A 27,004-nucleotide genomic window follows, 5' to 3' on the forward strand; every position below is an offset into this window, starting at 1 on the left:
AAAAATGGACAAGTGATCTAAATAGACATTTCTCTAAAGGAGGTGTACAAATAGCCAATAAGCACATGAAAAGATGTTCAACATCGTTACTCATCAGGAGAACACAGAGTGAAACCACAACGAGATACCACTTCACACCCATTAGGATGTCTATAATAAAGGAGGCAGATAATAGCAAGTGTTGGTAAAGAATGTTGGAGAAATCAGAACCCCCATAAACTGCTGGTGGGAATGTAAAATTGTGCAGCCACTATGGAAACAGCTGACAGTTCCTCAAATGATTAAACAGAGCGTTATTAGAGGGCCACCAATTCCCCTCGTAGGTCTGTACCTAGGATAAAGGAAAACATATGTCCACAAAAAACCTTTACACGAATGTTCCTCACAGCATTACTAATCATAGGCAAAAAAGGAAACATCCCAAATGTCCATCAACTGATGAATGGATTAATGAACTGTGGTACAGGATGCAATAGAATCTTAGGTACCAATGAAAAGAATGAGATACTGATGCACACTGCACGGGTGAACCTTGGACCATGGTGCTCAGTGAGAGAAGGCAGACACAGAAGCTACGTATTATAGGATTCCGCTTCCATGAAAGGACCTGAATAGGCACATCTACACAGAGGTAGAGTAGTGGTTTCCTAGGGTTGAGGGGATAAGACAGTGGGGAGGGGTGACTGCTAAAGTGTACGGGGTTTGCTTTGGGTGTGATGAAAATGTTCTAAGATAGATTGTAGTGATGGTCGAACATATCTGTGAATATACGAGGAACTACTGAATTGTATACATTAAATGGGTAAATTGGTATGTGAATTATATCATGGCAAAGCCATTCCCCTCCCCATGCCAAGAAAAAAAGCCCTGCTTTGAGCTTTGTGAGACATACAACTAGTACCTTTATTTTAAAGATAAGGGTTTGAGCCCGCTGGGGCCCCCCTTGCCTGGTAAATCAATAAGGCTATTCTTTTCTACTTACTCCCCACCCACCCCACAAAAATAAATAAATAAACAAATAAGTAAAGATAAGGGTTCTGAGATCCAGTGTATTGTAATGACTCAGTCATGATCACATAGCTGTTGGAGCAGCTAAGGTGGGACATGAGCCCAGTCTTTGATCTGAAGCCTAATTTTATTTCTATTTTGCATTTTATTATGTATAAAAGAATCGCTTTAGGACTTAGGAAGTATCTATACAAGCAGTCACTCCAAATTTTGAATTTCTTTTTCTACTTTAATTTGAAGAAGACTCTGAGGTGTTTATTGAGGGAGTTCATGATTCAACCTTGTCACTTTTATAATTGGACGGTGGCTGGTCAGTTCGCGCCATAAACAGCAAGGCATCACATCTGAGCGTCAGCCAGGAGGACGGTCAGGCTTGCTAGAGCCAGCTCGCCACAAAGTGAGGAGCGAGCCCTGGTTGGAGCTGGGCAGTTGGACACCGAGCTGGGTTGTCTGTCCTCTGGCTTACAGGCTTTGAGGAGCCAGGTGTGCAGGGCCAGGTCCCCACTCCCTTGTCCCTTTCTGTGCAGCTCCCTCACCATGGTGACCATCACACTGGCCTGTGGGTGGTGGTGACCGGGAAGCATTGTCTTTCAACCTGCCTCTTCCAGGTCAGCTGGCTTTGCACGAACTTGTCTGAGGTCTCGAGTGGCATCTAAGAGCTGGATTGTCAGTGGGTCAGCATGAGCTCAACAAGGAGGGGCTGCAAATATAGAAGGATAATTGAATCCCTTAAAATTGCTTATAGGTGTTTGTCTTTGTTGAGTGTTTGATGTTCAGGGTGCATTCATGTACAGTATTTCATTTATCCTCACAAAAATCTCTGTAAAGTAGATGTTATCACTCAGAAAAGTGAGACATGTGTTCAGTAACTTACCTGATGCCGCGTCCTCATTCACTCATTCACTTTTCTGCCAACCTTTTTTAGCTTTATTGAGTTGCAGTTAACAAACCATATGATTTACCCTTTTAAAGTGTAGACTTCAGTGATTTTTAGTGTATTTACAGGGTGGTAGCACCGTCACCACCATCTACTTTTAGAGCATTTTTGTTCCCCAGGGAAGAAGCCCTGTGTCCATTAACGGTCACCCCAATTCCACGCCCACCCCTCCCGCAGCCCTGGACAGCCACCCACCTACTTTCTGTCTCAATAGATTTGTCTACTCTGCACATTTCATATAAACGGAATCCTACAACATCGGTGGTTATGTGCGACGGGTCCCCTTCCTAGCGTCGTTCAGACGTGTTGTAGCGTGTACCAGAACTTCTTTCCTTTTTATGGCTGGATAATATTCCGTTGTACGGATATACTCTATTTTATTTATCCACTTATCAATTGAAGGGCATTTGAGCTGTTTCTACCTTTTGGTTATGATGAGTAATGCTGCTACGAACGTTGATCTGCCTTTTTTGTGCATATTCCACTAATCTTACTGGATGTTGGCTCGACCCTCTGCCATGTGGTATATTTACAGAGGTGAATCTGGTCTTGCCTCTGCTCCAAGGAGCCCTTAATTTAACAGCAGAAGACTAAAGTGTGGCCCCGTGAGGACAGAGACTGCCGGTCTCAGTAACTCTCGTGAATGCCTGATGTATGGCAGATCCAGAACGGTGGCCCGTGTGGCTGAACACAGTGTAGGAAAGGGCAGGACGCGGAGTGATGGATCATAAAGACTTCTGGACGACGCAGAAGAGAGCCTGACGCTAGTAAACGGTCAGGGTTGGGCCCAATCTCAGAACTTCTGAGCTCCAAGCCCTATTGGTCCTGCTCCCTAGTTTTCACATCATTGATAGTTATGGATAGATGATCTTGGTCAATAAGAACTCAGTGAGTACCTGTCAATTGACCTCCGAAGCAACACAAGGAAATATAAATATGTTGAATGTAAGTGTCCCTCAAGGCGCTCACTCTGTACTTGAAAAGGCGAAACATGCCCAGATACAGAAGACTTGAAAAGTGCTATATTAACCCATAGGTCTGTGACATAGGCTGAATGCACTGAGTTCTGTACATGATAGCGTCATGTAGGTGTATATGAACTGTGGTAATTAAAATAATATTAATGATACAAAGGGCTTCAGATATAATAGGAGGGGTCTGACTAGATGATCAATAGGGGCTCCCGTGGAAAGATTCCATGGTTATTCTGTTGGTGGGCGGTGCTGGCACTGTTGCAAGTCCCAAGTGAATATCTACAGAGGTATTAACTCATCTCATTTATCTCCTATGGTCTTCTTTTAACGAGCCGTTCTTCATTTCTAAAGCCTATTGATATAGAGTAAGCTGAGTTAAAGGCTCTTCCTGTACGCCTTCCTAAGGGGAAGGTACTCTTGGTTATTGTCACAGGTGGTGTGTTCGTTTGCTGGGGCTGCCGTAACAGAGTTCCGCAAACCTGGTGGCCCAAAGAACAGAAACTGACTGTCTCAGTTCTGGAGGCCAGAAGTGTGAGATCAAGGTGTCTGCAGGGTGGGCTCCATCCCAGCCTGTGAGGGAGGGTCTGCTCGGGCTTCTCTCCTCACTGCTGGCAGGTCCCTGGCTTGTGGCACCAGAAGTCCCATCTTCCCCTGGTGTCTCGCTGTGTGCATGTCTCTGTGTCCAAATGTCCCCTTTTTATAAGGACACCAGTCATATTAGATTAGGGCTCATCCTGCTAAGGAGAGTTGACCTTATCTTAACTAACTACATCTGCAAAGACCCTTTTTCCAAATAAGGTCACATTCTGCGGTCCTGGAGGTTAGAACTCCCACCTACAAATATAGGGGTCACAGTGCAGCCCATAACAGGTTGCTTCAGTTCTAAAATGATCCCGTGACAGGGAACAGTTTGAAAACAAGGCTTAAAATTATATTCAGTGATCTGGATTTGACGGATTCCTAATGAATTTGGTCTTGTTAGATATCATTGATGGAAAATCTTAGATGGTGAGAATTAACTTAGAATTAACAGGTCATTTGGTTGGAGCTTCGTATATGCTCTTGAGTGAGTTAGTACACGGTGTTTATAGCCAGTGTGGTACATACGCTTTTTAATGCTGAATTATCATGGCACTGGGTTTAGGAATTCTCTCAGGTCTCAAAGTATTGCTTACTTCTTCCTTGGAGTTATTGCGTTTTGTCCCTGAGGACGCCTACCTATAGAAATGCTGGAGGAGGTGCAGTGTGGTTCATTTTGGGGAGACCCCTGATACAATTCGCTCCCAGGTGGGAACCAGTCAGCTTCCAAATTGTTTCGCTCCACATTGGACTTAGCCATTTGTAAGGTACTCCATCTTAACTAATAGAAAGGACTTGCATTAACTGTGTCATTTTAATTTCTCAGAGCAAGAGTGTGGTTTAGATTTAAACTGGCAAAAATCTTGTAAGTCTTGGAAAACAAATCAATTCTGGAAACATTCAGATTGGCCTTGTTCAGTTTTAAAGTTCAGTGTTACTTATACTCTTAATTCTGATGATTTAATTTTCACAATTTAGAAATCTAGAGAAAAATGTAGCTGTCACACTGTTCAAATGACTTCTCTAATAAATCTTTTTGAAGTTTTAATATGACAACGTACATCAATTACGAGCATTACCTCTGTTTTAAATGTTTCTTTATGGTATGAGATTATCTCTGCAGGTACTGCAGGGGAAGACACTCATTTAAGATTTGCTTTGATGATTGACATTCTGGTATAATTTGGTATAATGGGATTTAATTTGTTTGTAGATAAACTTACCTAGAGGGACCATCACAAGAACAGAACTCTCATAGCTTATATAAACAATGGAAAATTAATTAACATGGAAGTACTAATTAGTTTATCCAATTTGCTGGCAGAGCTCTGGGTACTGAGGGACAGAGATGTGCTCTGGCACATTTGTGTGGGGTGGGTGGAGTGGGGGAGGAGCTAGTTTCAGGGATGCTAGAGAATAGAGATGATGCAGGCAGGAGAAGGGGAGGTTCTAGGGGAACCGTAACATCACACTGCCTGCTCAGACCTGGACAGGAATTGGAGCAGAAAAGAAAATTTCTGGACCCATGACCGTGGCCTTGACTGTCGTACTAGCCCTGAGGCCTTGGTTACCTATGTAATTTCTCTGAGATTCTCCCATCCGTAAAATGGGGAGATACCTGTGTGGCTGGCATCACTTGCTTCTTATATAATGTTCCCTCTCCCCGGACCTTATCCTGTTTTCTCTTAAATGTCGCTCAAGCTCCTTCCTCAAGCAGGGATGTAAGCAAGGAAACATCCCTGTTTACAGAGTTAGGGCATCTTCTGTTGTCTGGGCCCTGTGCACCTGCCCTTGGGAGCACTGGCCACATTTCACATGTTCTGTTTATCCTTGTGACTCCTTGATTTGTGGACAGATACCTCTCTCACTTGAAGGTAAGCCCTGAGGGCAGGGCCACAATGAAGAAATGAATGAATGAAAATGTTCCCTCACTGCTTCAAATATCATCTCAATCTTTCTCATCTCTGCAGAGCCATTCCTGAACCCCCAGCAAGCTCAGCTGTTACTCCCCCGTTTTTCACTTTCTTTTATTACCATATTTTGTTTTGCTTGCACGTTTGTCTCTCCCGGAAAAGATACTCCCAGCACATTGTGTGGGGCCTGCAACACAGTGAGTGCTCAAAACATTTGTGAAGTAAGTTAAATGAGAAAGAGAATAAGGGGTGAGGGAGCAGCTCATCACCTCTGAAGCCCCGTGTGAAAAAGATGCTATGGAAACACAGAGGAGGGGCCAATGAATTCATTATGGAGCAGTTAGAGCTGACTTCCAAAAGGACTGAAATTTAAAATAAATCCTAAAGAATGACTAGGTCTTCACCAGATGGTGGTGGAATACCTAAATGTTAACATGCCAAAGGTGTGCCCCTACCTCACACCATATACAAAAACTGACTCAAAATGCATCAAAGACCTAAATGTAAGAGCTAAAATTATAAAACAACGTAAGCGTAAATCTTTGTGATCTTAGATTAAGCAGTGGTTTCTTAGATATGATTCCAAAAGCACAAGCAATGAAGGGAAAAAAGACTGATTCAACTTCATTGAAATTAAAAATGTTTGGGCTTCCCTGGTGGCGCAGTGGTTGAGAGTCCGCCTGCCGATGCAGGGGACGCGGGTTCGTGCCCCGGTCTGGGAGGATCCCACATGCCGCGGAGCGGCTGGGCCCGTGAGCCGTGGCCGCTGAGCCTGCGCGTCCGGAACCTGTGCTCCGCAACGGGAGAGGCCACAACAGTGAGAGGCCCGCGTACAGCAAGAAAAAAAAAAAAAAAAGTTTGTGTTTGAGGGGTCACCATCAAGAAAGGGAAAAGAAAGCCCATAACATGGGGAAATATTTTGCAAATCATATGTATAATAAAGGCTTATGTGTAGAAATTACAAAAAACTCCTACAACTCAATAATAAAAAGACAAGCCTATAAAAGAACGAGCAAAGGACTTGAATAGATATTTCTCCAAAGGAGACATGCACGTAACCAATAAGCACATGAAACGATGCTCACCATCATTAGCCATCAGTGAAATGCAAATCGCAACCACCATGGGATACCATTTCACACCCATTAGGATGACTCTAATCAAAGACACAGACAATAGCAAGTATTGGTGAGATTGTGGAGAAATTGAAGCCCTCATGTACTACTGTTGGGAATGTAAAATGGTGCAGCCACTGCGGAAAACAGTTTGGTATTTCCTCAGTGTTAAATGTAGAGTTACCATATGACCAGAACTTCCATTCCTCGGTATATATCCAAGAGAAATGAAACATATGTCCACTCAGAAACCAGTACATGAATGTTACAGAGGCAATATTCATAATAGCCGAGAAGTACAAATAACCCAAGTGCCCCAAAACCGTGGAATGGGTAAATAAATTGTGGTATAACCATACAATGTAATATTATCTAACAGCAAACAGAAGGAAGTACTGACACAGGCTACACCATGGATGAACCTTGAAAACATTTTTCTAAGTGAAGCCAGTCACCTATTACAACCACATTATTATAGAATTGATTTACACGAAATGTCCAGAATTGGCAAATCTATACAGAAATTAGATTAGTGGCTGCCAGGGGCTGGGTTGATGAGGTACTGGGGGTTGACTGCTAAATGGCAGAGGATGAAAATATTCCAAAATTGATTGTGGTGATGGTTGTGCAACTCTGTAAATATGCTAAAAACCATCGAATTATACACTTTAAATGGGAAAATTGTTTGGTACGTGAATGATATCTGCATAGAACTGTTATTGTAAAAAATCACTAACGAAGAAGAATGAGTAATCATTTGCCAGGCAAAGAAGGGCAGAAGGACACACTTCACCACCATAGCATGTGCAAAGGCCCAGGGGTGTAGGAGCCTGGCTTGGTCCGAGCACTGAGTGGTCTGATGTGGTTCTCATGTAACCAGGGGATGTAGGAAGAGGTGTGTCTATTCCTTGCTAAGAGGTGAGGGCTCTGTCATTTAGGAAATGGACCTATTAACAGAAACAGAGCACTTTTAATCTCCACGTTGAAATTTGCTCCTGTTCCTTATGTATTGTCAAATGACTACCTTTCAGTTCAAATGAACACACCTTGACCTCCTAAATATTTTAAGTGTGTTATGTCTAGGATTCCTATATATCCTCTAAACACTTCATAATCACCTCATAACATTTGGTCAGTTCAGTGTTCAGGACGTAGGTAATTGGTCCACATAAAATCGGTAAATGAAGGAGAGAACCTAACCTAAAAATGGAAGAGTTCTAGAAACTCTCAGTAAAACCTGGAAATAGAGAAATGGTTTTCCTACTCATCGCAGTTATATTTGTGAAAATTAAAAGTTGAAGTGATGATGCTTTTGGATACATTAACTGCTCTTCAGATTTTCATCCCTCATTCTTTCCTCTGTTCCTTTCCACCAATGTTACTTGTCCGTAGCTGCCAGAGGCTCGGTGAACTTCTTACCCATGTTCCTCCTCAGTCCCCCTCACTGAGGCGAACTGTGCAGATGCTTTGGATTTTGGGGGTCACGTATGCTCTTCTACATCAGGGTGCAGAATTAAGTACAGTTTGGGGAGCCCCTATTTTAAGTCACTTTCAGGTTCTCAGAATTGGAGACAAGGCTTCCAGTGTAGCTGTGTTTGGCTCCAGTTTAGAGAGAGATTTTATACAGTCTAAACTATCATAAAGACTTGTTCTCTTTGAAAAATAAATTCAAGCTAAATGCAAAAACATTTGTAAAAGACCTTATACTTTTTAAGGTATATTTAAACTCCCTTTCAACTTCACGCATTGCCGACAAGTGCCAGAAATGGGGGAAAAATAGGTTATGATAAGTCAAAACATAGAAGGTACAAATTCAAGTGGAATTGAAGTGTGACGGCCATCACCTGGTGACCATTGTTCCAACTTTCGCAGTGGAGTTCTTTCTGTGCAGCAGCCTGAGTAAGGAGCCCAGACTTGACAAGTAAGCAACAGCCTCTGTCCGTGGTGCTGAATAACACCGCGCTCATCAGCGCTTGTGAGCCCTACTGTGATAGATGAATACCTTGCCACAAACAAAGGAAGAGGCTTCACAATAAGTGATATTTTGCTGACACTTTGGAACAAACTAGGGACACACTGCTGTCAGGGAAAGCATATTTGATACAGAAGGTTCTAGTGGAAATATTTACGGTTCAGGGAAGTGAAAGGCACCCTGTGGCGATCTTGGACTCCTCGTTACATAAGGGGCTCCTGTTCGAGGCGCCTGTCCTGGGTCTCCTGTGTCATTATGGTATTGCAGACTGTTGGGTACCTTTGGTATTTCACGTGAATTTCCTTTAGTTTGACAATGATAAACTAGGTCAAGTCCCCTGAGGCTAATGTTTATTTTCTGTGTGTGAGATTATCAGAAATAGATACGGAGGATGACTGAACACAGATTTTTAAAGGCATTAATAAATGTTTATGAGCACCTATGAATGTGCCATTCTACATCACTAGGATCCTCAGTGCACATACATCCATATGTCTGCATGCATGTGTCCATCTGTGTATCTGTGCCAATCAGAGCATGGAAGGCAGATAGTAAAAGCATTTATATAATTATATGTGTACATGTTTGTATGTACTTATGTTTGTGTTTCTATATTATGTACTTATATATGTATCTATATTAATACATGTAATTATATATCTATATATGCATGTGTGTATACATGTATGTACATATACGCAATTAGATCCCTGTGGAACTGTTAGGTGAATGACTCATTTATGTGAATGTAGTTGGTATGGCATAAAATACATAAGGAATATCAGCTTATAGTGTTAGATTAATGAATAAGAATTAATTATAGTACAATGTAAGTCTTGGGGAAATTTCCTCTTCAAAGGGGGAATGGAATCTCCATTTTCAAAGACTATTCTAATCTGAGAAACACCTGGGCACAAATGCAGGGAGTGCCCAGCCATGGCCTCAGCACACCCCAGTCTAGAGGGGAGAAGACCACCTAAACCACTGACTAAAGTGTAAAGAACCTTATGAGCCAGAAGGAAGAAGGTAGCTGGTAGCCTGAGGGCACTGGTAGGAAGTGGTCAGTCAGGGATGTGTCACGTGAAGCTGGCCCTCAAGAAGGGGGTACAAGACAAGATGACGGGGGGCAGAGGTGACAGCGTGATCGGCATGGCAAGGTTGGGTTCCAGGCTTTCAGACGTGAGCGCTGCTCCACCCATCCTGTTTCTCACGGCAGCTGTTTCCTGACGTTTCCCTGCTCTCTTACTTCACCTCCTGCCAGCGTCCGAAGCATTGCTCTAATAAGCCACATTGGCAGGTGCTTGTGTCCTGCCTGGCTGAGGTGCCGAAACGCAGCCCCTTTGCTGCTGGCTGATGGGCCCTGGTGTTTATAATCACGTGCGTTGTGTGCATTTCGGTGGTGAAACTCCTTATGGTGGTAAGAAGCTTGAGTGTTCTGCATTTATTGAACACATATTCATTGTCTCTTCGTGTGCCAGGAACTGTTTTAAACCTGTTGGTAGAAGGGAGAACACAGTAAACGAGATCTAGGCTCTTATTGTGTTTGTATCCTATTGGGTGGTTAAGGGTGAATGACAGACATCTGACCACATGCACAAACGAGTCAGTACTGACTTTAGCCTGAACATGAAATGGGCTCATGGGATAGAGGCAGGCGGGTGAGAGGTTTGTTCAGGGCGGATTTCTCACAGCAGAGAAGATGCCCCATGTGAAGATTTGGAGGAGGAACGTTCTGGGGAGAGAGAAGAGCAGATGCAAGTCCCCTCCCCTGTGTGAGTCCAGGGGATAGAGCCTGTGATGAGGGCTGAGATGGGGGGGTGGGGTCTGAGGGCATGGAGCCTTGTGGGTGTCCCTCAGACTCCTGCTTCTTCTCTTAGCTGTGATGGGAAACCACAAGGGAGCTTAAAAAGCGAGTGGCATCTTCTGATTTATGCTTTAAAGCTGCCACATCGGACGCCAGAGTGCAAGCTAGAAGCAGCCAGGAGGCTCTGACTGCAGTGGATTTGGTGTCTCGTGGGTCTCGTTTGAGGCCTGGCAGTGCAGGTGGAGGGCGTGAACTCGTGATAACTTCTGTGGTTGCCCTGTAAGAGGACTCACAGATGAGGATGCAGCAGGTGTGGGAAAACTATTCTTATATTTTAGCCTTAACTGTGTGAATCAAGAGGAGATCATCAAGGCTTAAGACACTGACTACCAGAGACCCCAAATATACCATCCCAACGGAGTGAAAACCAGTGCATCTGGAAGATGTTTAGGGCAGTGAAACTACTCTGTATAACACTGTAATGATGGACACATGTCATTATACATTTGTCCAAACCCAGAGAATGTCTCACACCGAGAGTGACCCCTGCTGTAAACCATGGACTCGGGGTGATGGTGCTGTGTCAGTGTAGGTTCACCACTTGTAACGAATGTCCCATCTGGGGGGGCTGTTGATAATGGGGGAGGCTGTGCCTGGGGTCAGGGAGCAGGGGACACACAGGAAACCTCTGTGCCTTCCTCTCAGTTTGGCTGTGAACTTAAAACTGCTCTAAAAAATAAAGTCTAGGGCTTCCCTGGTGGCGCAGTGGTTGAGAGTCTGCCTGCCGATGCAGGGGATGCGGGTTCGTGCCCCGGTCCGGGAAGATCCCACATGCCACGGAGCGGCTGGGCCCGTGAGCCATGGCCGCTGAGCCTGCGTGTCCAGAGCCCGTGCTCCACAACGGGAGAGGCCACAGCAGTGAGAGGCCCGCGTACTGCAAAATAAATAAATAAATAAAATAAAAAATAAAGTCTATACACAATAAAACCAAACCAAAAACCCAGTCCATGTGTCTTCACATGTTGAAGATTGAATTGGTATGATTTCGCTGACTCAGACTTGAGGCCTGAGCCACTGGGCGGGTTAGGGTGGCATCAGCAGGGGAAGTCACTAGCGTGTGACAGTCCCTGTGCCAGAATCGTGTGGCTCACTTTCTGGTGGCTCACTTTGGTGGCAGTGTGGAGGGCTGTCTTCGTCAGATCAGGTCCTGTAACAGAGTGCCAGAGGCCAGGTGGCTTAGGAACAGCAGAAACGTAAAGTCTGAGACCAGGGTACCAGCATGGTCGTCTCCAGGCCGCAGACGCCACCTTCTAATTATCCTCACGGGGCAAAAAGCAGGAAGCGAGCCCCCTTAGTTTCTGTTATAGCGGCATTGATCCCAGCATGACCTAATCACCTCCCAAAGGCCCCACCTTCTAGCACTGTGGGTTAAGATTTCAACATAAGAATTTGGAGGGGACACAAACATTCAGTCCCTGTGACCTGGCAATCTCACCCTTGAGTATGCACCCAAAAGAAGGGAGGGCAGGAACTCAGACAGATCCTGGCACACCCGTGTTCGCAGCAGCGTAGCTCACAGCAGCCAAAGGTGGAAGCGACCTAGGTGTCCAGGGATGCAGTGTGTACATACAAGAGAATATGATTTGGCCTTAAAAGGAAGGAAGTGCTAACATAGCTGCAACACGGATGAGCCTGGAGGACATGATGCCGAGTGAAGTAACCTTGGGGATTGGGACTTCAGCATGTGCGTTTGGGGCGGGGGGACGAGCATCCGGTATGTCGCAGGGACCTATGTATTGGAAGACCTCCAGGGAAGGCACGTCGGAGGCCACGCCATCCTGGGCAAGAGCCAGAACCCTAAAGCAAGGGGAGGGGTGCTGGGCGCACAGGACAAGGGAGCTGTGAACACGCAGCGGCTGGGGGGGAGGGGGACACGGGGAGAAGGGGGGACACGGGGAGAAGCGGGGGACACGGGGAGAAGGGGGGACACGGGGAGAAGGGGGACACGGGGAGAAGAGGGGGACACGGGGAGAAGGGGACACGGGGAGAAGTGGGGGACACGGGGAGAAGTGGGGACACGGGGAGAAGGGGACACGGGGAGAAGGGGGGACACGGGGAGAAGAGGGGGACACGGGGAGAAGGGGACACGGGGAGAAGGGGGGACACGGGGAGAAGGGGACACGGGGAGAAGGGGGGACACGGGGAGAAGGGGACACGGGGAGAAGGGGGGACACGGGGAGAAGGAGGGGACACGGGGAGAAGAGGGGGGACACGGGGAGAAGGAGGGGACACGGGGAGAAGGGGGGACACGGGGAGAAGGGGACACGGGGAGAAGGGGGGACACGGGGAGAAGGGGACACGGGGAGAAGGGACACGGGGAGAAGGGGACACGGGGAGAAGGGGACACGGGGAGAAGGGGGGACACGGGGAGAAGGAGGGGACACGGGGAGAAGGGGGGACACGGGGAGAAGGAGGGGACACGGGGAGAAAGGGGGACACGGGGAGAAGGGGGACACGGGGAGAAGAGGGGGACACGGGGAGAAGGGGGGACACGGGGAGAAGGGGGACACGGGGAGAAGGGGATACGGGAAGAAGGGGGGACACGGGGAGAAGCGGGGGACACGGTGAGAAGGGGACACGGAGAAGGGGGCCACGGGGAGAAGCGGGGGACACGGGGAGAAGGGGGGCCACGGGGAGAAAGGGGGGCCACGGGGAGAAGCGGGGGCCACGGGGAGAAGAGGGGGCCACGGGGAGAAGGGGACACGGGGAGAAGGGGGGACACGGGGAGAAGGGGGGGACACGGGGAGAAGAGGGGGACACGGGGAGAAGGGGGACACGGGGAGAAGGGGGGCACGGGGAAAAGGGGGACACGGGGAGAAGGGGGGACCCGGGGAGAAGTGGGGGACACGGGGAGAAGGGGGGACACGGGGAGAAGGGGGACACGGGGAAAAGGGGGACACGGGGAGAAGGGGAACACGGGGAGAAGCGGGGGACACGGAGAAGGGGGACACGGGGAGAAGCGGGGGACACGGGGAGAAGGGGACACGGGGAGAAGGGGGGACACGGGGAGAAGGGGGGCACGGGGAGAAGGGGGGACACGGGGAGAAGGGGGGCACGGGGAGAAGGGGGGACACGGGGAGAAGGGGACACGGGGAGAAGGGGGCACGGGGAGAAGGGGACACGGGGAGAATGCAAATGCAGGAGGCTCCTGAGGTCCAGACTGGGGGAATAGTGTCTCTGCAGGAAGGAAGGACCTCGGGGACCAGGGGACGTTCAGCACCAGCGGCTCTGGGTCTGTGCATCTGCGCTTCGGGCATGTCATCCACATACACGACGCGTCGTTCAAGCCATGAAATTGAATGAACGCACCCAAAGAAGCCTTGAAAAGTGAGATAAGCAGTGGGTCAAGAATAGGGCCTGGGGGACGTCACGTTTTTTAGGAGAGAGGTCGTTATGCTGGCTTGTGATATTGAAGAGACTGAACTGGGGCAGCTCCTTGGAAAATGAGAAATTGAGTTTAACACAGCTTCCTCCCGCCCTTTCTGTGAGAATGCTGGAATTGATGGGGAAGGACCGCTCACGCCCTTGACTATGTGGTCGGTGCGGAGAAAGGAAACGGCCGGAGCCTACTGAGCCCAGAATTCTTGGTGTCATGGCCGCATCTCGGGAGCACCTGTCACCCAGGAATAGATCGCTGGTCCTGACTGGCGACTTGCCTCTGTGACCAGCCACAGGCAAATGACTTCATTTCTTTGGGCATCTCTCTTCCTGACTGAATGAAAGAAATAGTAATGCTGGTTATTTACGTACAGTCGTCCTGGGAGTTAAGGTTGGAGTCGAGAGAAGCATTGAATTCATAGATAACTATGGTGTGAAATAGAGCGACCTGTCGCTTCTCACCGTGAGACATTTACTCTTGGCCGACTTTGCATCCCGGGCTCACTTGTGCCTGGCGGCGTGGCGTTGGAGTTGAATAATCTCGGGACCCTGTTTTTGCTCAGAGGTTCTAATAAATCACTTAACTTCCTTAAGTCAAGCTTACTGGGAGGGTAGATCAGCTCCCCAGAAACATTCCAAAGTCAGATATGACATTTGGGGGTTTGACTGCTGGAAAGGGGGTGAGCTGAGGGGTGAACTCATTCACAGGTGACGTGGCTCTGGGGTAGCTGAGCGCTTTGTCCTACACTGTGCCATGACAGCCGACGGTGGCTTCCAGACGAGAGAAGACAACATCCTCTCAACTATTTGTCTATGGGTTTTGTACTTGGTCCCCTATGGCTCTTTGCTTTATTAAAGCTACTGACTCCTGGGTTTGCCTTCACATTTTAAAATTTAATTTTAAGAAACCCATTAGCATTTTGCTTCCTTGCAATTACCTGATTGAATGAACTGTCCTCCCCCCGACCTGTCAGTCCACTGTGGGCACACTCACAACAGCATGTTTCCCACCCACTCAGTTTCTGATGGGTTTTCTTCAAGTGTTTCCCAAGTACTGAAGAAGCCTGAATACAGTTTTCTGCTATTTTGATCCCTTTACATTTCTGACGTGACCACTGAAGATTGCACATAGCAATCTTCCTCTTGACAAAATATTTTGAAAATGATCAGAAACAAACTTGCCTGATTTCTTGCCCAGACACGTATGCTAATTCCTTTCCCGAAAGGGTCCCACCCTCTAGACAAGTCCTGCTTCTCCTGTCACAGCCTGGTCACTCTTGCTGCCTCGGGGCTGCAGCTTCTAGAACACCTTGGTCTCTTGGTCTCGTAATCGGTTCTCCTCCTCAGTGTCTCCCCCTGTGAGGCGACCCTTATCTTTATTCATTAACAGTCAATGAAAATTCTTTGTAGAGTGCTAACATTTGGTGATCGATCCATATGCTCGAGGTTTCGGAAAGGATTTATGTGATGACTTCATTCACTGCTGGACCGGCCCTGGGGGGAGAACCCATTGCTTCCCCTTTGACAGTCAATTGTATCCTGTGTGTTTGAAATTGGAACAAGTCAGATGATGGTAATATTAACAGCTAGTGTTTACGGACTGACTTTGTGCCAGAAATATTGTTTTCCTTTATACTTAACCTGTTTGAATTTTAAAGCGTGCCTTTCACATTACAAATTCATGTACATTCGCTGAGAGAGTTCACTTCATCCCCTTCTGTCTCCTACCTAAGCCCTAGCCCCAGCCCCGCTGCTGTCACACTTCCTTCCTTAGAAATGCCTCCTGATGAAATCTGCTGTTTGCCATTCTGGGCTTTCCTATGCGTTTATAAACACACAGCGCCATGTGCCACAGTGTAATATTATCAATGCATGTCCCCCAGCATCAAGCCTGGCACCCGGCTCTCTACACATAGGTATTGAATGACATTAAAGAATGTGCTTTCGGAAATGGAAATGAGACACAGTGTTCTACTCTTGGTTCTCTCTATTTTTGAATGTTTCAGATTTTTTCCATTTTAGCGCATAAGATTTCATAGAATCGACAGATTATGATTTATTTGTGTTCCTTGTTGATGAAGAGTCAGGTTTCTTGAGCCATTAGGTCAAGTGATATTCTCAAATAGTCCCGTTGTTTTATAGTCATATTATGATGTACCTGAGATAGCGTCGTACAGTCAGGCTGTGGCGTGTCCTGTGTTGTCAGATAGTCATGCTGTCACAGATCATGTATTGCCTGTAGTTGTGTTGTTATGTATATTGCCATGTAGTGATGTCATACAGTCGTGTTGTCATATAGCCATGTTTTGTGTGTCACGTTTTGCCGAATAGTCAGCATGTTGTCCTGTGTCATGCGTTGCCACGAGTCATCCCGCCACGCAGTATCACATCGAGCGCTCGGGTGAGTGAGCGCCGGGTCACGTGATCTCCCCCGAGGGTCGCACCGTCGTGCTCTCTGCTTGTCTGGAAAGTGGCTCCTGGTTCCGGGTGTCTCCACCCCCCCCTTCGAGGGGTGAGTTTTGCCTGCAGGGGCTGTCGCTCTGGACCACTTCCTGGTGGTGAGGGCACAGAGCGTCCTGCATCCTGCACCCCCGGCCGCCCGGAGGCTCGAGAGAGGAAGGGCTGTTTTTGCCATCACTCAGGGCCTCCAGGGGGAGGTGGAGGGGGCGCAGGGAGAGCACATGAGTACAAGGGGCACAGCTGCGCCCTCTCAGCCCGGCACGCCCGGCCCTCCTCTGCCACAGCCCAGCTCACAGCAGGTGCCCTACGCCTGCGCCTGGCTGGCCGGCTTCCTGCAGATCGAGCGCCGATGCTTTTCCTTCGTGGCTGGATACGAAGGAGCCCCAGGAGAGGGGTCACTGTCTCAGTGACCTTGAAGTTGGCCTTGCCAGGAGTCCTGGCCGCGCTCACAGGTCTGTGCCAGTGAGCTTGGCAGTGGTGCCTGCTGGGCCTCTGTGCGTCAGCCGTTTCCCCCGGGGGCTCCCGGGGGCTGCCACGGCCACCTGTGTCTCCTGCAGCTGCTGTCACCCAGCCCAGTGGGTCACGAGGGGAAGTAGGTGGGGGCTACGGCCGTGGCCGTCCCCATCCTCAGACAGGAGAGAGAACGGGGGTAGGGAGCTGTGCACTCACAGGCCTGAGAGCTGCCTCTCTAAACACAGGTGCCTAAATTAGCGCAGCCTCCGCCGTCAAATGCCTTCTGGGTTCGCACTGGAGCCGCTGGAAGATTAGAATACGGTGCCCACCTCACGCCCAGGAGGGCAGGCCGGCTTCCCGACGTTAGGTTCCCGGGTGGAGGGATAAGCAGGTCTGCACCCGGAGCAGGTACAGATTGTGGGCACACAAAATCACCAGGCAGATTTCTCCATCTTGTGTCAGTTAGCATAAATTAGTGTAGTCTTCTCTTAATTTAAATGAGACTCTGCAGTAACGATGATGAGTGCACAATACATCACGTTTAATTCCCTCCTGCACGGAGACTATCTCTTCGTGGGTGCCTCTCGGGGAAGAAGGTGATAACGTGAATCACATCCTGCCAACTCCACGGGGGGCGCGCCTTTCGTGCTGTGGGGCTCCAGGGGTGTGTTCAGGCTGGTGCAGGGCTTGGGGAAGTGTCCGAGGACGGCGAGGCAGGAGCGGTTTCCCGTCCTGGAAGCACAGGGACCAGGGCCGTCACTGACCGAGCCCTGCTCAGCGCGGGGCTCCGCGTGTGCTCAGTACACTTGGCAGCGGCAGCGAGAGCCGCCTTTTAGATGAGAACCAGATGTGGAAACCAAGGCTGGAGGGCTTAGCGCCTTCACAGGCCACCGGCCCCGACGGGGTGGGGGCAGCCCTGGTCTGAGTGGCTGGTCCTCCCTCCTCATGAGCCTGTGAAATGGTTACTTTTACAGTGAATCGCGAGGGAAGCGAAGCCCCGTCCACTGCCTAGGGACCCCTAGGGTCTTCGGTTGCGTAAGCAAGTGGGTCAGGGCTCCAGGCTGTGTCCCCTCAGCCACGTCGCCTGGCGCTGAGTTACTGGCCACACCTCCATCCTTCCTTCGTCCCAGGACCATCCTCCCCCTCCCCCCATGCCCTCCCCTCCCCTGCCCTCCCCTGCCCTCCCCTCCCCCCACGCCCTCCCCTCCCCCCACGCCCTCCCCTCCCCTGCCCTCCCCTCCCCATGGCCGCCTCTGGTTAAGATGCTTTGTGGTTTGGGACCAGTGAGTCCTGTTTATCTCTGCCACGGTTCCTCCTGCTGCAAACTGAGCTCCAGGAAGGAGGGGAATATCCCAACATTGCAGACGGGTGCTGATGGCCCCCAAAAGCCCTCACGCCCCCCTCACCCTGAGCCCACGCTTCGCCATCACATGAACCCTGAGCGTATCGCTCCGTCTAATGCACCAGCCTTCCCTGGGACTCCCCACGTGCGGGCCCGGTGGCCTGGGCCTCATACCTCTGTGTCCCCCCCGCCCAGCGAAACCCCCAATGCTGTGACTCCACCCCCTCCAGCACTTCCTGGGAAGCTTCCTGCAGCTCAGCCCGCGGTTTCCCCTCCTCTCTGCTGCTGCTTTGTTACCCACAGGGCCCTTCCAGCACTGTGACATTTAACTACAACCAGCCTGTGAAAGGCCTCCTTTTCCTCTAGCTGCAAAACTTCTCAACGAGGAACGTACCTCCCACTGTCTATACCACAGGACCCAGGACAGGCGGGGATGCAACTGGGGCTCAGAACGTCCTTATGGATGAAAGGGAATTTAAGGGACGTGTTAACTCAGTGGGCTTTCTTATTTCTGGGAGCGTCAGCGTTTCTCACGCTGGAGTTGTGCATGCCGATGGCCGTGCGCCAGGATTTGGTCAGATCCTCGGACCTGCCGCCCGCGCGCCCTTAGGAGAGGAGACGCCCCTGTGTCTGGACCTCTCCCTGCTTCCGAAGCCTCTCTTGCTGCCGCTTGGGAAATATCTGTGCACATCAAACAGCTACTTCTCAGCAAACCTCGGGCGGGATATCTCGGACAGCGCGGGTCTTAGCGTGTGCTCATGCTGGGTTGTGTGCATTTCTGCTCCGTGTGTCTGGTTGCCGGTGAATCCCCAGCAGCGGTGGGCCTGCTGTCTCTGCATTGTGGACACCAGGTAGAGGGTGCACCCGGGGGAGGCCCAGGGCCGTGCCCCTGAGGCACTTGGAGAGGGAGTGTTGGAATTCAGAGTGTCATCGCAGTGAGGTCCGCGGCCCGCCGTCTGCCTGGGTCACTGTCTGGGTGTCAGTTGTTATTCTGGTGTGTGTTTCTGATTATGAGATCATAACGTCTGGAGATCACGACCTGTGTGATGAGGGGTCGGCCCTGACCCAGCGCCCCTGCCCTCACGCCAGCTGGGAGCTCCCAGCATCTGCTCGTTCCTTCCAGCTCATGGGGTGTCGGGTGCTCTGGAGCTGTTTACTCCGACTCAGAGGTGACTGCCTCCAGGATGCGTTTGCTGGAAAGAGCCGGGGACCCTCACCGCATCTCGTTACTAATTCCCGTAGTTCATGGCAGAAGGCCAGGACAGACCTTTTGGAGAAGAACGCTGTCAGACGTGCAGTGACAGGCCAGTTGCTTTGTGTCCTGGGCTTATAACACACAGATGACAGATTCTCACTTATCTTGCTGGAAATGATTTTTTTTAAGGCTAAGGCCTAGATGCATTAATAATTGAATTTGAAATGACATTTGCTTAAGACTTGCGTTCTAGAGAAGTTCATATGCCACCGGCTCAACTAATACCTTTTTCCCAAGGCTTTTGAATGATCTTTGATTCACAGAATTTGAATTCCTTGAGGGTGTCAGTTACTGAGTCATCATCATCATCATTGTGCCACTACTGTGTTTTGAACTTGCTGTGTAGTTTTGAACGTATATAACATATATAGCCCGTGATGGAGATGAAATCTACTGACAAGGTCTTGAATTTCGGTGTCAGTTTTGATGCAAATTCGGTTATCATCCCACAATTCTCATCCTGGGTAAACAGCCTGGTGTTGAGTTTTGCTGCCATACAGGGCAGTGAGGGCAGAGGGTGGTCAAGGCCAAGGGTGGGGCTGGGTGTGAAGTCTGGTCCCGCAAGTGCCCACTCTGAGCTCAGGGCCACACTCTGGCCTGTGGCCGCCCCTCCCCCGCCCCATCGTCATTCTGGGATCTGCTCCACGAAGGCCGAGGCCCCAGCGGTGACCTCTCCCTGCAGGCGGACCTGTCTCCCCGGGCCCCAGGAGGAGTTCGTCACGGTGACAAGAGCCCATCGGGCCTCAGAGGCACCCCTAAACATGGGCAGCGTCGGGGGCCTTGCCCACATAGGGCCGCTGGAGTGTGTGTGCCGCACCCAGAGTTGAGTTTGGGAGCTCGTGGTGAAGCAGACTGGGGTGGGCTCCTTCACGGTGCCTCCTGGGCCTCTGCTTGGGAAGGGGGGGTGGTACCTTTGCACTGCAGGGCTACCCTGGGCCTTGGTTCTGGAGGGCAGGGCAGGGCTCAGGGCTAGGAGTTCTTGTGCACGGCTGTCTTGGCTTTCCCGACTCTGTGGCTTTCGGACTCTCCCTGGGAAAAGGAAGCGCCTCTTTCCAGTTTCTGGTGGGAAAGCCTGGCGGCCCTGCGTCCACCATGCTCACAGGTGCCCGGGTTCCCGCAAAGGTGCAGCCTGCGGCCCCTTGTTCCCTGTGGGTCCCGGGGCGCGTCCCTCCTGCAGAGCCTGGTATCCAGTCATGGGCCTGCTTTGCGAGGACTCAGTATTTGTCCGTTTTAGTGTTTTTACTGAAATACAATACTGTACTTTTGCTCATCATTATTTGTGCTTGAGAGATCAAACAGTCGTAATCAACGTTTCCGATATTAAAATTAAGTGGTAAAATACATCGTTATTATTTCAGCTAAGTAATCTGAGTCACGTACAGCTGTCAACATGTATTTAATGTGTGCAGATGCATATGACAAAGAGTTATTGTCATTTTTGAAAAAAAATGTATCATGTAAAACATTTGCAAAGCAGTTTCTTTACAATAGAATCTGCTGAGGTGCAAAGGCAGAGCCGGCTGTCTTGCTGGGGCAGCCGGATCGCACCGTCTGCAGGTCAGGCTGCAGCTGAGCCTCTGACTCAGTGGCAGAGCCCGGGAGTAACCACCTCTCTGTCTGTTCTGTTTGCAGAGTCCCAGTGCACCCTCTGCGGGGAGCCGGAAGGTGAGTGCCTGGCCCTCGTCACACCTGCCTCAGGTGGGCATGGCCTGTGCTGTGACAGACGCTGCGGAGCCTGTCAGAGGCGGGTTACAAATCCAAAGCACGCTCTGTGTGGTGTTTGATGGAACAAGTGAGTAAAAGAATCAGAACCGAGCGCGGGATGAGCTTTGGGCAGGAGGTGCTCATCTCTAAAGGAAAATTGGCAGCACACCCAAATTGCAACCCTTTCGGTTTGGCTTTAGAAATTTCAGTTCGTTTTCTCCGTGTAATAAATGCCAGTATTACAAATACATATGAATTGGCTTTAAAGAAATTAGCCGGTGGTGCTGACGGGCCTCACGTGCGATGAGACCTCTGGAAACTCTTCCTTCCTCCTTGTTGTCCGGGGCGGAAGCCGAGGGGGTGGGGTCAGAGCAGCCAGCCCCCGGCAGCAGGTGTGGAGTGCCCCCCTCAACCCCGGGGCTTCCGTACATGCACGCGATCACGCCACCAGGAAGGCGTCTGCCCGCAAGTCGAAAAACAAAGTGAACCTAGTGTTAACTTGGAAATTCCATCAAACACTGTATTTCCTCAGTTTGGGGTTAACAGAGATGCTAGGACTAAGTTTGGAGTTCTTCCCGTGTTGTTTAAGGACTATATAACGATAGCTGTGGCAATGATTGCTCACATTTTAAAGTCTTAAGCTTCACTGTCATGGAAACATGAACTTTGGGCCCCTGGTGTTTCCAGGGTCGAAAGACGCGTGGTCCTCGGGGCGGCTGCTCCAGAATGAAGGTCGAGAGCGGGTTTCAGCTGCGCTGCGCTGCCTGGTGATGTGGGAACCGCGGAGATGCCGGGGGTCGTGGGGACTGTGGGTGTCGTGGGGTGTCTCGGGGTTTTGCGGGGAGCTGTGGGTGTCGCGGGGGGACTGATGGAGTTCTCCACCGTGTCCTGTGCGCTGTCTCGTTGTTGCAGGTTTGCGCCCCCGCCCTGGCCTCCCATCTAATCTCCTTGCTCTTCCCCACACCTTTCGTGGAACGTGGTCAGCGTGCTACGTACCCTACAAAAGTCGTGAAACATGAAATTCTTGTATGTGTTGGCGGCTGCAAACCGTGCTGCATGTCTGTCTCAGTGTTTCCGCGAGCGGCCGGCCGTGTTCTGCGGGCATGTGCTCGGCGGCGGGCGGGAGGGCAGAGCGCGGTCCCCGGGTCGGCGGAGCCCGGCGCGCGCGAGGGGCAAGGGGCGGAGGTAGGCACGTGCGTCCCCGGGCGTCCAGGCTCGGGGGCATCGGTTCGTGTCCGTGGACGCCCAGGGCGGCGGGCTGGCTCCGGAGTGGACGAGCCCCCGCCGGGCCTGCAGCCCGGCCAGGCGGGACCCAGGTCCAGGCTGAGGCCCCAGCCCTGTGCTCACACCAGGGCCGGCCCGACTCAGACAAGCTCGGGGCTGCTTCCATCTGCTCTGGTCTAAGGTCCACGTCCCGAAGGCCGTCAGCCCAGCAGAGGGGGAACTGTCTGGGGAAGCGGGGGACACGTTTGTTCTTGTTCTGGGGCAGAAGGACTTGTGAACGTTTGGTCACAGTCTAGCTTGACTCCATGTGAGAATGACCCCAGCCGTCCAGCCGGAGCCCCGAAGGTCGGGAAGGGGGCTGGTCTCGGGCTGCGCTGGGCTGGGTAGCTGTGGGGTGGTGGCTGGACCCCCTGCGGCCCCCCTCCACCCCCGCCCCGCGCAGTCTGATTCTCTGCAGCCATTTCAGGGTTTCAGACATGCAAGTGGGCGGCTCCAAATCAGAGAGCAGGAAAGACTGGCTGGCACGGCCTCAGCTGTGCTTTATTTTCTGAAAAGCACGATCATATGAATATTCATACATTTTTAAATCATTTAAGTAATTAGTCTAAGTGAGGGCTGGCTGGGTGCAGTGAGCGGAATCTAAAATCAGCTTTTTTGTTCAGTAATTTCTCCGGCAGCTTCAATCAGTTTACTCGTAAGCCCCGTGCACAGGGGGGATCAGAGCTGGAGGCTGGCAACAGGATGTACAGCTTAGATCCGGGCGCCCCGGGCTCTTCACACCCAGAAGGTTAAGGCGTCAACTGATTGAGCTCCTCTTTCTTGTCAGAAGGCTGTGAACAGCGTTTCACTGCTAAACCAGTGAAGTGGGAAACACCTATTTGCATTTTAATGATTGGTTCTCTGGGAGAGAGCTGGTTCTTTGGATCCAGATTGAATAATTAGCATTGTCTCCGATGATAATATCTGTGAAGCTAGTGAGACTAGGAACCCAGTTTATGGGAGGCTGGAGACCTCAGAATTCTGAGACTGTGGATCCCTGCACTGCTGTGGCCTGTTTTCCAGAGAACATAAAAGTTTAATTGTGTATGAAATGTAGATCACAATTTCAGTATTGCTTACACTTTGTATGTCGTCTCAAGGTTTCTGAAATTTGGATGGCTATGTTTTTATGAGATGAGAATGTTTAATGTTTAATGGGATTTATTGTTATTTACTGGTATCTTTCTTTCTACTCAGAGTATACAGACCACTCAACTCTGAATGCTTGCAAGAGAGGGTGCGTGAAAGTGGGGGGGGGTCATTTAGTGACTGAGATTCATCTAGGCATTTGCAAGGGGACAGTGACCACAATAATTCCCTGGGATGGAGACCATTCCAAAACAAAACCAAAAAAAGCTTAAAATTTACTCAGAGCCATCTCATTTGTTAAAATAATTTTCTATAATAATTTAACAGTAAGACTGTCTCCATTTGTATCATTTCCCTAGTGGTTCCTATTATCGTTTAGACCTTGGAAGTAACTGGATGTTATTTAGCAAGAAGGTCACCTCAGATCTTCTTGACATTGAAAGTATATCTGAAGGTTTTGTATGATATAATCCATTACTTTAATATAGGAAGATAATTTAAGGCTACATGATCCTTTCCAAACTTTACTGACAGATACGTGATACCCCTTGCTTTTTAACAAGACCACAAGGAAAGTTATGGACATTTGGTGGGACCACAGATGTCCGTTCATGCATTTGTCTATATGTTTACACTTTTGTGGTTGGACCTGCCGTCCTACCTACTAGATTTTCTGATGTGGGAAGACAGATCCTGATGCCTGGGGGGATTGAGGAGAACTTATTTGAAATCTACTATAATGTAATAACAATGTCTTACATTTATGTTATTTAACCCAATTAAAACTAAGAAATACAATAGGCTATTATGATATAAATTTGGCATGAAGGAATGTGCTACAAAAATGTTAGGATGGATTTTAGAATGAAAGATTTTTCAGTGATAGAGACCTTAAGATTATAACTTCAAAGCAGTGGACCATTTGTGGTGGCATAAATATACATTGGATCATTGGGAAAATCTTATTTGTAGAAATACCAGTCCAAAAACAAATGTAAGGTTAAGAAAAGAAAATCTCAAAAAGTTTAAAGTGAGGAATTTTCTTTCTAAATCTGAATTTTTTTTTACTTTGATCATGTTGTTTTTAAATTGCATACTGCTCCTAGAATTTTGGACAGACATACAGACTCTTGTATTTTACTACAGATAGAATGATTCCCAAATACCTCTTCTTTCTTCATAACCCATCAGTTGAGAAAAGGAGAGTTTCCCCCGGTATTTATAGTGTTATGTTCTTGATTTTTTTTTAAATACAAATAATCAAGATTTTCCCTGCAAGTGACTCTGAACAGTGGAAATTTCCACACTACTTTTGTACCTTAATTGAGAATGTGTCATCCTGAGATTTTAAGGCCCCTCAACAATTAGGGAAAATAATAAGGTGGCTTTTAGAAAACTGGGCATCAAAGGGTTTAGAGAGAAGCATTTCCATCCCTCCTCCCAGCTCTCACCCCCGTCCATGGAAACGGGGGGGCGTTAATTCTCAAATACAACTCGTGCCTCTCTTGTTTTAAGATCATACCTTTTTAATTGTATGCTTTGGATAAACACCATCTTTTCTGATTGCTCTTCTTGGATGGTTAGTGGAAGATAACCACCACTTATTAAGTTCTCCACGTGTGCCAGGCACTCTAGAAAAAAAATTAGTGTTGCTTAGGAACTGAAGAATTCAACTAATTTTTGAGAGAAAACAGAACTCTGCTCCAGCCAATCTGTCTTCTAGGACCTTAAAATGGTTTGTGTTATAGCGGAAATCAGAAGATATTGCCTAGGGTAAGACAGAGAATACTGTTCCTCATAAAAGTTTACGATGGGGGACATCAGAAAGCATGGAAGACTGTCCCGTCCCTACTACACACATAAAATCGCTGCATGATTTTTATCAACATTTGCTTTCAGCACATAGTTGAACTTGAATGAAAGAAAGAGAGGGAATCGCTTAGGTGCCAAGAATTAGGAAAGGATTTTAAGCCCGAGGGTAGGCGTGAGTCAAGGGACATTGGCCCCTGAGAAGTGAACCCAGAAAGGCACGGGGGTGGGCAGAGCGCTGACGCTCAGGCAGATGAGAGACACTGGCTGCACCTGTGGGGTGGGGCTGGCGGAGAAGCTGGAACTGAGCCCTGGGAATGAAACCCAGAATCTCAGGGAGTTTCCCCATGTGTGAGAGAAGAACTGGAAAACACTGACCCATGAAAGTATAAAGGAAGCTTATCACATTACCAGGGTCATGGGTAGAATATGGTTACCGACAGGGTACACGCACTCCAGGCACGGACATGAAATCTGAATTTCTACCACCTGTGTCTGAAGGACCATGTGGTGAAATTAATGTGAACGCTGTTCCAGAAGCAGAAGCATTTGGGATTCTGTCCAAACCTGACGGCTGCGGCAGAATCGAAATCTCAAATTATCTACGGGATCTTTGACAACACAGGGCTCCAGGGGCTACTCCTCCACTTAAAAAATAACCCCCACTTTAGATAAACATACAATAAAACATAACCCCTGTAAAGAAACTTTGGGGGTGAGAAAACGTGATAGAAGGATGAGAATCAACAGACTTGCAGAGATGTTGGGTAGGCTTAAAATTACTAAAGAGATTTTTAAAAGGAAAAGAAATCATAATAAAATAACTCTCTGGTATGAAAACAAAGACGGATTAAAAAACCGTGTACCTAGAAACAAGAAATGTCATTTAAATTCGCTACTGTGTCCGTATGTTATAAGTGGATTTGACAGAGCTGAAAAGAGAATGAGCAAGCTAGAAAAACGATATGAGGATATTATCTAGAGTTTTGCATAAGCATATAAAAGATACTATGGAGAGAAAGGAGACATTGCTCAAAGGAGGAAAGGCTGAGATTTTTCCAGAACTGAAGCAACGGGCTGTGCCTCTTGATCTACAGACCACCAATACTGAAGCCAATAAATAAAGCACATTCATATCTTACAAAGTGAAACTTCAGAGTATGAGAAACAGGGCTTCCCTGGTGGCTCAGTGGTTGGGGATCCGCCTGCCAATGCAGGGGACACGGGTTCAAGCCCTGGTCCAGGAAGATCCCACATGCCGACATGCCGCGGGGCAACTAAGCCCGTGCACCACAACTACTGAGCCTGCGCTCTAGAGCCCGCAAGCCACAACTACTGAGCCTGCGAGCTGCAACTACTGAAGACCGCGTGCCTAGAGCCCATGCTCCGCAACAAGAGAAGCCACCACAATGAGAAGCGCTCTCACCACAATGAAGAGCAGCCCCTGATCGCCGCAACTAGAGAAAGCCCACACACAGCCACGAGGACCCAATGCAGCCAAAAAAATAAATACGTTAAGATAAACAAATTAAAAAAAAAGAATATGAGAGACAAACAAATGATCTTAAATATAGCCAAAGGGAATATACAGGCTACAGTGACAGCAGAGGCTTACTGTCATCAAAATTGATGCTAGATGGCATTGGCGTTAGAGTCACGTCTATAGATTACTGAGAAAAATGAAGGGAGTAAGGAAGATGCCACATGTGCAACAGAAATCTCATTAGAAGAGGAAAGGGGGAGAGAGAGAGGGGAAAAGGCTCAGATAACACAAAATACGAGAGAAGTGACTCAAGTATTTTTTCAGATAAATAAAATCATTATTTAATGATAAAAGGATACTGCTCTAAGAAGCTAAAACAATCATTACTTTAGAATAGACTGAAAAT

At 48.9% G+C, this 27,004-nt stretch overlaps 1 protein-coding gene across 2 annotated transcripts in view; it reads left to right on the top strand.

Moving 5' to 3' along the window:
• Window positions 1–27,004, top strand: part of DLGAP2 (DLG associated protein 2) — a 715,150-nt gene that overhangs the window by 373,743 nt on the left and 314,403 nt on the right. For both annotated transcript variants that reach the window (XM_067722012.1, XM_067722010.1), the window contains one exon: window positions 20,883–20,915. In XM_067722012.1, coding sequence (XP_067578113.1) covers window positions 20,883–20,915 — 33 coding nt within the window. The remainder of the gene's footprint in view (window positions 1–20,882; window positions 20,916–27,004) is intronic.

The sequence above is a fragment of the Pseudorca crassidens genome, chromosome 21 (genome assembly GCF_039906515.1).
Source record: "Pseudorca crassidens isolate mPseCra1 chromosome 21, mPseCra1.hap1, whole genome shotgun sequence".
Taxonomy (NCBI): domain Eukaryota; kingdom Metazoa; phylum Chordata; class Mammalia; order Artiodactyla; family Delphinidae; genus Pseudorca; species Pseudorca crassidens.